This window comes from Betta splendens, chromosome 2 (assembly GCF_900634795.4).
Source record: "Betta splendens chromosome 2, fBetSpl5.4, whole genome shotgun sequence".
NCBI lineage: Eukaryota > Metazoa > Chordata > Actinopteri > Anabantiformes > Osphronemidae > Betta > Betta splendens.
Window position 1 is genome coordinate 11,490,149 of NC_040882.2, and position 10,308 is coordinate 11,500,456.

The 10,308-nt window shown below is 44.1% G+C and overlaps 2 protein-coding genes across 3 annotated transcripts; one reads left to right on the forward strand and one right to left on the reverse strand.

Annotated features, from left to right (window-relative positions):
* Positions 1-649: 649 nt before the first annotated feature.
* ccdc14 (coiled-coil domain containing 14) lies at positions 650-4,179 on the forward strand. 2 transcript variants are annotated; one of them, XM_055506906.1, is made up of 11 exons: positions 650-806; positions 1,140-1,195; positions 1,290-1,365; positions 1,490-1,562; positions 1,704-1,808; positions 2,079-2,603; positions 2,683-2,815; positions 2,931-3,010; positions 3,097-3,234; positions 3,327-3,429; positions 3,656-4,179. In XM_055506906.1, the coding sequence occupies exons 1-11, from the start codon at positions 783-785 to the stop codon at positions 4,047-4,049; spliced, it is 1,707 nt and encodes a 568-aa protein (XP_055362881.1). In that variant the 5' UTR covers positions 650-782; the 3' UTR covers positions 4,050-4,179. The 2 variants fall into 2 exon arrangements, with proteins under 2 accessions (XP_055362881.1, XP_028998336.1); XM_029142503.3 differs by having other exon boundaries at positions 651-806; positions 3,091-3,234.
* Positions 4,180-4,344: 165 nt separating this feature from the next.
* On the reverse strand, positions 4,345-10,232 carry LOC114851014 (ankyrin repeat domain-containing protein 10-like). Its single transcript, XM_029142504.3, has 6 exons — positions 10,035-10,232; positions 9,123-9,275; positions 8,865-8,956; positions 5,866-6,089; positions 5,682-5,756; positions 4,345-5,599 (listed from the first exon to the last, which is right to left on the reverse strand). The coding sequence occupies exons 1-6, from the start codon at positions 10,230-10,232 to the stop codon at positions 5,265-5,267; spliced, it is 1,077 nt and encodes a 358-aa protein (XP_028998337.1). The 3' UTR covers positions 4,345-5,264.
* Between the last annotated feature and the right edge of the window lie 76 nt (positions 10,233-10,308).

The following is a 10,308-nucleotide window of genomic DNA, read 5'->3' on the forward strand; positions in this document are numbered from 1 at the left end:
AACACTACATTTTAATTCTTTGAATTTAATTATTTTTTAAATGATTGAAACAGAAGAAGCCTTTACAGGAGGAGTGTCACTGAGCAACAGGTTACTGGTTATTCTTCCATATCTTAGCCAGAAAACATGGTTTCTGTGGTGACTGAAAGCTAGGTGCATTGGAACCATAATTCAAAATGATGAATAATAAACTGTGGTATGAGGTGAAATTGCTATCAGGATTTTTAATACAACAAGAGGACTTATCATATGGTACTAATCTCAACAATTATTACATGGGCAACTTAGATTCTGAAACCTGAGATACAGTGAACTTTATTTTACTTCTGTGCAAATATCACATTCACACATGTAGATTGAATGGTTGCGCTTCCTTCCTTGTTCCAAATTACTTTAAATACCTGAAAGTTATTTTTAAACTTAACGAAAAGGGAAAACTACTGGATTAATGTGCTATTTTAGTGCTCAAATAGTTGTTTTTCTGCGCTCATTATTTAGTTACGGTAGCTGTTTTGTTTTATGTCATTTTCCCTTTATCTGTATTGTCACCTTTATTTTCTGTGCTTAAATGTTGTTTCCTACGACCCTGAACATCCGGGTCGCCTGACGCACGTCACGTGACGTTAGGACTTGTTTGATTGGTTGTTGCATCTTTTAAACGTCTGTCCCGCCTACAGGACAGGAAACAGTCAAATCAGAGAGCGTCCACAACACCGACCAAACGAGTAAGTGGGGCGGACTGAACTCAGGCTCGATCTGTCGTTGACGGAGTGTTGGAAGCCATGAAGGGAGCAGCCAGACGCAAGGTGAGACCGGCTGGAGTTAAGTTGAGCGGCTTGCCTGCGTTAGCCGTCAGGGGAAAGGGCTGAAGGGCTGTAACTTACACAACAGGCATCAAATATTAAATTAGATTAGATTCAGCTTTATTGTCATTACACATGTACAAGTGCAGGGCAATGAAATGAAGTTTAGGTCTAACCAGACTTTAAATAAGCAGTTAGTGCAGGATATAGTCTTATATCACTTTCTCACACCAAGCTGTCATTGGTGTGCAGTCGTTCTTCTTATTGTTATTATTTACAAGGACATTTGCAATGATGATCCAGATGTTTTATGCTCTAACTCATTGTGTCTGGCAGGTGGTGACATCAGGGAGACTGACCGGAGGAGCCAAAGTACAGATGGGCAGGAAACCGTGAGCACACCTGCCTTCATTCGCTCTTATTGTTAACAGCTTCTCAGCTCCCTTTCATCAATCACACGCTGCATCCTCTAAACTGTGTTGACAGGGTGGCTTCAAATCCTGCCCCGGCAGCCACCCTTGAGCCAGCATACTCTCTGTACTCCACTGACTCTGAGGACCAGGTAGTGAAGCAGGCTGCATCATCATCTTTATTATTATCACTTTACTATGGCACCGCTTGTAGGAAACCTGTGGTTTTTACTTAGGTGTGTAAGTGATAGTCACAGCTGTATTCTGTCCTTTCAGGTCACCACTCTGCATAAGGGGTTGGATCGCTGTGCTGCCCTGCTCAGTGGCATCCTTCAGGCTGAGGCCACAGGTCAGTTTTCTAATATAAAGATCATGTTTTGCACGTCACAATAAATCAGTGATGGAATTAATCAGAACGTCAGACTTTCTGTGGATGTTCCCCTTTTTGAAATCATAGTGTATAATAATGATGTTTTTGTCTGTGTGTAAGCCACACAAAGCTTTCCTAAAGCAGCGACTGCTGGAGTTGCCAAATCAAAAACATCCACCTCACTGGGGAAGAGGTCCATCAAGAAACTACCCATAAAGGCAGCAGGTGTGTGTGTCCAAGATGATGACAGTTTAGAGGTTCGGTTGGTCTTTAAGGATACTTGGATGTTGTTTAGGACTTGTGGATTAGGAACCAAATTTAGGTCCAGTTTCTTTAATAGTCGCACGATTGGGAAATTTTGTCTCACAACAGCACAAAATGTGATACATAGAAGAAAAAAATACAGCAGCAAGAAAAAAAAAAACAGCAACAAATCAATCACACAGGTAATTTTTTACAATTCTTTTCTTCTTTTTATCTTATATCTGTCTCTAGTCCTGGTCAAGAGTTGTCAGGCAGGCCAGTGTGGACCCAGAACCTTAACTCCCAAACCATCCCACCACTCACCTGCTCCAGCTGCACACACGGGGGTGAAGCTGCCTTCACCACGGAAACGGCTTCACAGGCAGCTGCAGTCTCATCATGCACGTCCTCCGTCCAGTAAAACACTGTCCCCCACCAACCCCCTACCCAAAACTCAGTCCCAGCCCTCCGTTCTTTTGTCTGTTGTACAGTCATCCTCTCAGCTCAGCCCGTTGTCTGAACAAGACTCTGTGAGGCCCTGTAATGCAGAGTGTGACTTTGTCCCTGTGAGAGACACAAACGCTCAGAGCAGAGGCTCAAGTCCACATATGCAGAGCTGTACCATTAGGATGTCAGACATGCAGTTGGAGCCTGGACATGGCGACAAGCTCTCCCAGGATGGAGACGACCAGAGGAACTGCAGCACAGAGAAGGAGGCCAAGGTGAAGACGATTCAGTATCTGCTGGAAGAACTCAAGACTCTGATTGCTGGACAAGGTAAAAACCTGTCTGTCCTCTAGTGGCAAGTACAGAAAGAACTGATGATGGAACTGTAATTCACTGTTTGTGTATGTAGGCAATGCAGCAGAGATGCTGCTCGGTTACCTGGAGCAGGCTGTTTTCCTGCCACAGGTGAATGATGGGAGTCCGACCATCCAGGCTGGACCAGAGCTGTCCTCGGCACACAGTCAGAACACTCAGCTCCGCAGGTACAACACATGCCTGTAGTTGAGGAGTGTAGGACTCCTCAATAACTTGTATCTTTGAAGTGCCTTCAGACGTAGGTAAGGACGTGACTGCACTGTCTGTGACTGTGTGTTTCAGGTGTATGAGGACTCTGGAACAGCAGTTAAAAGAGAAAGCAGAGACTCAGCAGAACGCGGAGACACTGTGTAATTCAGATGGTGAGAAACGACTGCGATGTTGACATCCAGGACTGATGGGATGTAAACAAGCCGTGTTGCCCGTGTTGTGTGTTTCGCAGTGTCAGCCCTGCAGGAGGAGCTGTCCACCGCCCATTCCCGTCTGCAGCGTCTCCAGGACGACCTCGTAGAGCTGCGCCAAGCTCTTCAGGACACCCAGAGGCGGCTGAGCGTCAGCGAGGAGGAGAATAGAGCCTTAAAGACGGGTCCTCAGTCTCAAACCTACTGACCTAACGCTACCCACAGAGCTCTGTGTGCCTCAGCATGCAATGTATTGGTGTTTGTGTTGTGTGTGCAGAGCTGGAGACCGGCAGCAGCAGGTTGATGGAGAGTGAGCGAGAGAGGAGTGAGCTGGCTGCACTCGCACAACAAAGGCTGGAAGAGATAGAAAACCTTAACAGGTCAATTTTAGCTGGTCATTCTGCATCACTGGTGAACTGAATTGTTTAGACACGGGTTACTGTAAATTCCCTTAAATAAGCATGACATGCGGGGAACCTCAGACCTTCAGCGTATGGTTTAGATTAATTTAAATTACTCAGATAAACATGGATTGCACATTTTCATCACCTTTTGTGTTGCATTTGCTCACAGCAGAAACCCAATGTAAACTTTCTTCTGTTTCAGGATCCTTCAGAGCCGGGAGGCATTGAACTGTGCCACAGTGGCCCCCTCATTGTCAGGCACTTGCTTGACAGCGCAACAGCAGCACAGGCAGCATCCAGCCAGGCCTCTCACTGACCACATCGCCCAGTACCTGATGTCTCTGGAGCAGCTGGATCCCACTGAGCACGTGCAGCTGGCGCCAGAAAGGGAGGGAAGCGCGGAGGGCGTGCGAAGGAGACTGTCGGACCTGATGCCGTCCCACCTCGATGTGGAGTCTGTGCAATGCGACTGGAGCGTGAGGTCGGAGTCGACCTTTCACACCAAGGACGAGGCAGCGTTCAGGGACGGGCTGGCAGCGCTGGACGCCAGCATCGCCAGCCTGCAGAAGACCATTCAGCTGGACCTGAGGAGGTGATGCACCTGCACACTCCTTTTCAAACACCGTGTTAGCACCTGAGCAGCACTGACGGCGCTCATGCTGCATCCTGCACTTTTAATGTTATTTTTTGATATTTACCAACAGAAATAAAGCATTTTATATTTAATATCTTTTTAGTTTTTATAAATTCTTATTCAGATCTCTTCTTTTGATTGTTCGCTTTAATACATCTTCTGCTTCACTACAGCAGGGAAACAGTAAGGACCAATACTTTACCCTGTATATTGTGTGAGCGTTAATTCATCCTGGCATAAAAACAGGAAGAGACTCATTGCTTTTTGTAGAATTTTTATAAAACTGCAAAATAGACTTTTTTAGGAAAAGCGACAAAACCTGAATGAGTATAAAACGGTTGTGGTTCGCAGCGGTGCCTGGTCATTGTAGTCAGCATTAGGCACAGTCCCACACACCTGACCTAGTGTTTACAAAAAGGAATGTCACATCTCCAGCATGCTGTCTACTGTATGCTACAAAAATCAGAGGAGAGAGAGCGAGCCCCAAATAAGCTGACGGCACGCTTTGAAAACAGCTCCACCACATACACAACAAAGGACTCCGATGTCCCACCATCAAACACATGAGCCAACGTTTCCCTTTGGTAGATTCAAGGCTTGTTTCTGTGCAGATGTTTGATCCCGCTGAAGGCCGGCACATTGGGAGGGGACGTCCTCCACACAAGTACAAAATTACCCATCAGCCCTTTATAGTGCAAAATCAGTTCAGCAAAGTGTGATGGCAACGATCCAAAACACCTGAATGTTACATTACTGAACGGCCTTAAAGGAGCAGTCTGGCATTCAGGGAACTGTTGGACACAATCTGTACCTGTACCCATCTGTAATTTACAGACACCATGCAGCTCCACTAGGAGGACGGATGGGTCTTTGATCTTGATCAGTCAATAATTTCCTCTGCAAATAAGGTTTTCCCAAGAATGAAATGTGTACTAGAAAATTATTGATACATTAGCATACAGCATGTGGTGCATAATAACACTATGTGAATTATAGTTTGAGTTCTTTAATCTGAGGTAATAAGAAGTGATGGGAATATTTTATCCAAGCTTAACTTGGTCTGGATATTTCCAGTGGTGCCTCTAGTTTTGGCAACAGGTGATTAATTCCCTGAATGTCAGCGGCCCTTTAAAGCAGAGCTAAAGCTTATTGAGTATTAATGCCCTGCCCTGGGTGTTTATGAGCCGTGGTACAGGTGGATGCCGCTGCCAGCAGCCTGCTGGTATCTGTGCTCCGCTGGGATGCTGCTGCTGTCGCCCAGTTCTTCGGCTGTGTCTCCAAATCCGTGGTAGTGTCCGTATAGCAGGAAGCTCCCACAGTCTGCTCCCGTAGACCCCCAACAGTCCGGCTGGTGGGACACGCAGCTGCCCGGGCTGCCGGCCAGGTGCAAGGAGCCGCACATGTCGGCCGGAGGGGGGGACCAGGAGGAGAGGCTTCTGACGGGCTCCTGGTCAGTGTAAGGCAGAATGGGTGATGGACGATGGCTGCTGGTGGTGGGTTTGGTTTCCCTATCTGATTTAAAAACAAAAAATTTGGAGCAAATTTCCTCCTGAGCAACTCAACTTTGACTTTAACGACTATGCTCTTGTCTCACCTGAGCTGAGGTCCTGTTCAGACTCCATATTCATGCTCTCCACCACCTCACCTCCGCTGCTGTGTATATGTACACCTGCAGAAGCAGATGACAATTATGCTAACATAAGTAGCTACATTGAAGATACAGTGTAAATATGTATAAACACACAAATGGACTGTAGCCGTTACAAACTGACACTCACTCTCTGCTGTCCTGGTCTTTTTGGCGTGTCCACCGTCTAGAGCAGAAAACAGCCTCTTTCTGCTGTGCAGGGCCTGACCACACACGGGGTCTCCCTTCATCTCTCCACTCTTGTTGAGCCCACTGGGCTGCAGCTTACAGTCGTCAGCAATTAGATGGGAACAGCCGAGGAAGCCGTGAGCGTGAGCCAGGTCTGCGGCCGTCTGCCCACTGGCATTTCTTAAACTAAACAAGAAGATTGACGAGTGAGACAAACTGCTTCCCATTAGACGCCACACTGTCATCTATAACAGTCTACTTCCTGCACTCATTAACTGAGTCAGTCTGGTCAAACACAAAGCTGAAGCTAAAAAGGTCTCACGTTTTGCAGAGAGAGATGATGAGGAGCCTTTAAAATAAGCAGCCACCAGGGACAGCTGAGAATAATATAGCAAAACTGAAATTTGTTCTGCTTCTGATCATCTCTTCCTGCAACATTCATTCAACTAGATACAGCCTCAGAAAAAAACAACATAATAGTACAATTCATTTTAATTCATGCTACCTAAACCCTCAATAATCAAAATATCTCTACCCACACTAGGATATATTAGATTATATATATCTAAGTATATATAGATATTAGTGAAAATATTCCCTATAAATCACAGACATAAAATGAAATGTCTCCTAACCCGGCTCTGATATGATTACATTTAAACACCGTTTATCTTCTTCAATACCAGACAAAGTCATTAGCTAACCTTAATTAATATAGACCAACAGATGTATATTAGTGGTTAAATAGTTTGTGAAACTTTTACAATTTTCACACCTGGTTCATGTATTAAACAATGGGAAAACGGGTGTTTGAAGACCAGGTTTTTGAACCCCTGCTCTAAGGTTTGTCATTTAAGGGGGGTGTTAGAGTTAGTGTCTAAAGCTACTGCCTCATTAAAGAGTCCCATAATATCAACATTGTTTAGGGAAGATTAGTGTAGATGTGCACCATGATGACAGCCTGCTAAGGATGTAGAAATGGAAGGAGTAAGGTTGGTAAAAAGGTTTATGTGTACGTTTTTGTCAAAGTAAAGTAAGACAACTCATTTTGTTTAGGGCCTATTTTATTTGGACATGTATCTGGTGTTGAGAGATGCTTCACAGCCACTCAGAGTTTAAGGCTGCTTCAGTAGCTTCTACTGAGCTTTCAGGTGCACCTCATGGCTGTCAACTAGAGTTTGTTCAGCTGTCAGAAAGATAGCTTAGTTATCATCACATTATGCAGTCAACGCGCTTCAATGTGACCACACTAATTAAAACAGACGAGCTCTTTCACACACTCGCCACACAGTGTGTTACAGCTATTGTAGCTATGTTTAATACAGCTATGTATTAACAGTCAAATCATGAAACCGTTGTAGGAAGCATTTCATTTTATACATCACGTCATATTTGACCTGCTCCTCATCTGTTTCACATTAGCACTCCTGCTAACACTGAGCTTCCTGCGATGTCTGCTCTGAGTCCTGAAGTGTGTGCCATAAGCTCACAGTTTGTTAGTGTTAAGCTAAGCATGCAAGTCTACACATGAACTATCATCATTAGTGCTTTTCTTAGCATTGAAACCAATCACTGCAGGAAATACCTCGCCAGTTTGCCAGCTGCAGAAACTGTAGGAAGCGATAGAGAACACGCATTGCCACAACTGTAAGATGCTCGCTGATGCGCGTGTGCCAGATTCTGCAGTGCCTATTTGGACTGCTCCCTCTTTCTGGGATTACGTGAGAAAATCGTGTTCAAATTGAATAGCTGGAAAACATGAGAACGTGCAGGGTGTTTGTCTCGCCAGCACAGCTCGACAATGAAACTCATGGTTATCCTGTCTATACAGAACATGGTCCACAAGCAAATCAATAAAACATACAGCATGTTAGGACCAATCACAGTCTTTCTATAAACTATTGTCACTGCTGTCATAGTGACTCAAGCAGAAAAGCTCATGGTGTCCATTTACTGACACTGATTCTGTGTCTCAGTCTACCATCACCGATGTGGTTATTTTCCAATCCTTTGTGCAAAACACATACGCAGAATTCAAAGAGTTTTTTGGCCCCTTAAGAGGAAGCACTGAAAACAGATCTGACCAAATTACTTTGGTGAAATGTGAGTTAATATGTTGCTGTTTTGGCTTATTCTACTAGAGTAATGGTTCTACACATCTGAACGGAGTGGCCTTCATGAGCACCATTAATTAAATTAACAATTCATTTTGTGCTTTAAAAAATATATATATATATACATATCTGACAAAGCTTAAAATTCTATTCTTATGAAGTTACCTCGAGATGTTTTGGTCAGTAAACAATGTATAAATAGAAACACATGAGCTTTACTGCTGTTGCATAACATCAACATTACTACTAAAAATGTATTATATTGACATTTTACTTTGCAGCCGATGAAAGAACAAACATAGACACAATAACTTTACTATAATTATAATTGAATCTATTTATATAGATTGTTTAAATTAGCTGAATTGGAAGCAAACAAACAATTAACCATCGTAACATTTCTATGCTGTCTTCCTTTACAAAAATAACTGGCACCAGGAAGCATCAGAACCTTCCTGAATAAGCAGACAACAGATGCTTAGAACACTAACATTAGTGTCTTCAGTTCCATTTCCTGCTGTAGTCTGGTTGGCTACTTCTAGAATATGACTCCTAGCTACACTTTGGTCCTGCATTTGTAGCACAGATCTGTAGGTGGAATCACAGTGAGAACTACAGCCACCATATTGGATTGAGGACCAATTATCTTAACATTTCTTGGTCACAATTTGTTTTGAAATAAGTGATATGGTGCTATAAGCTCATTATGAGCAGTCCTTACCAACTTGGTGATTATAAAACATAAACATTATCCACTGTAACCAAACAGCTGATGTGACATTCGTATTGCTCTGCAATTTATCTCCTGCTGCGTTACTGCACGCGGGTCAGACTGCGGGATACTTACTGGGGATGAGCACCTGCTATCAAGAGGACCTGGATACACTCCATGCTACCTGAACGGGCCGCCTTGTGAATGGGCGCCTCGCCTACAAAGTCCTGAAAACACAATGTTCAACGGTATAGATATCTGTTAGACTGATTTTAATAGGACATTAGCATCACAGCATTTGTGCACATGCACGACTGAGACAAAACAACAGACAGATGCTAAATGACAAACTGATGTACGGCAGCAAAGATGCTAGGTGAGCACCGGACTCACCTGCCTGTTGACATCGGCTCCAGCCTGAGTGAGCCACACCACGCAGTGGCGGTGGCCGCCGAACGCTGCGATGTGCGTCGGCGTCTGGTTGAAGCGGCTGGTCACAGAGTTCACCTCACAGCCCATCTGCACCAGGCGCACCACACACTCCAGCTGTGCAGGGAGACAGGCCAATGGTGGAACTGGCAAAACATCTGTTGTTCACCGAGTACGTCTAGAGATATCTGTTAGATCTGTTAAAGTGAGAGTAAAGCAAATGTGGGCGAACACTAAGTCTATATTGAAAAGTGTAGCTGAGAGTTTTAAATTATACAGTAGTTTCCTATCTGCTTGTATGTATATTTATTTCTAAAATATGTGTTGAAGGTAAGGTATTTTTTTAGGTATTACGGTATTTTTATATGCAGAAAGCATTAAAATATTTAGTTGAGTGTTGCTTCAAATGCAGTGTGTGTGTAATCAACTGTGCTATAAAATAAAGACTTCCTACGTGTTTAAGGTCGTTTTCGCGCCTCACCAGCCATTGGGTAAACTTGAACCAATAGAATCTCTGGACCGAAATTAACAGTTTTTTTTGACAGAGGAAACCTTTATTGTCCATCAGATTTAACTGTATTATGGCAGCAAGATAATACATTACAATACTTTTAATGCGCTTCCCTAACAGCACAATTCCGTTAAATAAACTTTTCAATTGTTTTTATACTAGTTTACTAGTATTGGTTATTTATGACACATGTGGAAAAGCAGGGACTTAATTATACTTAGGCGTTATAATACTATTAGCGTAAATATTTTAACAAAAAGAAAAAACAGGCACGCGCCCATGACGGGGCGTTTAGCGTTTAGCTCCTAACATAAAAGCGACCTGTGTCCAGATTAAAGCCTTTATGGAGGGGCTGCATATCCTACCTGTCCGCAGTGAGCAGCCCAGTGTAAAGGCGTCCATCCGTAGCAGGAGTCCTCGGCTGTAAGGTGAGCTTGGTTCGAAAGCTGCTGTAACAGTGACACCAGAGCTCCAACGTCTCCGTCCCGACAGGCGCGGTGGACGGGGAACCGCTTGACGAACACCTCATCCCTGAACGAATCTGGTTCTAGTCCCACAGACATGAGTGGCCTGTCGCAGAGCTACTCCCCCGGTGCTCCCGGTCCCACTGAGCTACAGAACGGGCGCTCAAACACAAAG

Excerpts from the sequence above, each read along its gene's own strand:
- ccdc14 (XM_029142503.3), top strand. The coding sequence starts at position 783 with ATGAAGGGAGCAGCCAGACGCAAG. Across the intron at positions 807-1,139 it reads AGGGAGCAGCCAGACGCAAG|GTGGTGACATCAGGGAGACT; the intron begins GTGAGACCGGCT and ends TGTGTCTGGCAG. Across the intron at positions 1,196-1,289 it reads GTACAGATGGGCAGGAAACC|GGTGGCTTCAAATCCTGCCC; the intron begins GTGAGCACACCT and ends CTGTGTTGACAG.
- LOC114851014 (XM_029142504.3), bottom strand. The coding sequence starts at position 10,232 with ATGTCTGTGGGACTAGAACCAGATTCGTTCAGGGATGAGGTGTTCGTC. Across the intron at positions 9,276-10,034 it reads GGGCTGCTCACTGCGGACAG|CTGGAGTGTGTGGTGCGCCT; the intron begins GTAGGATATGCA and ends CTCCCTGCACAG. Across the intron at positions 8,957-9,122 it reads GAGCCGATGTCAACAGGCAG|GACTTTGTAGGCGAGGCGCC; the intron begins GTGAGTCCGGTG and ends TTGTGTTTTCAG.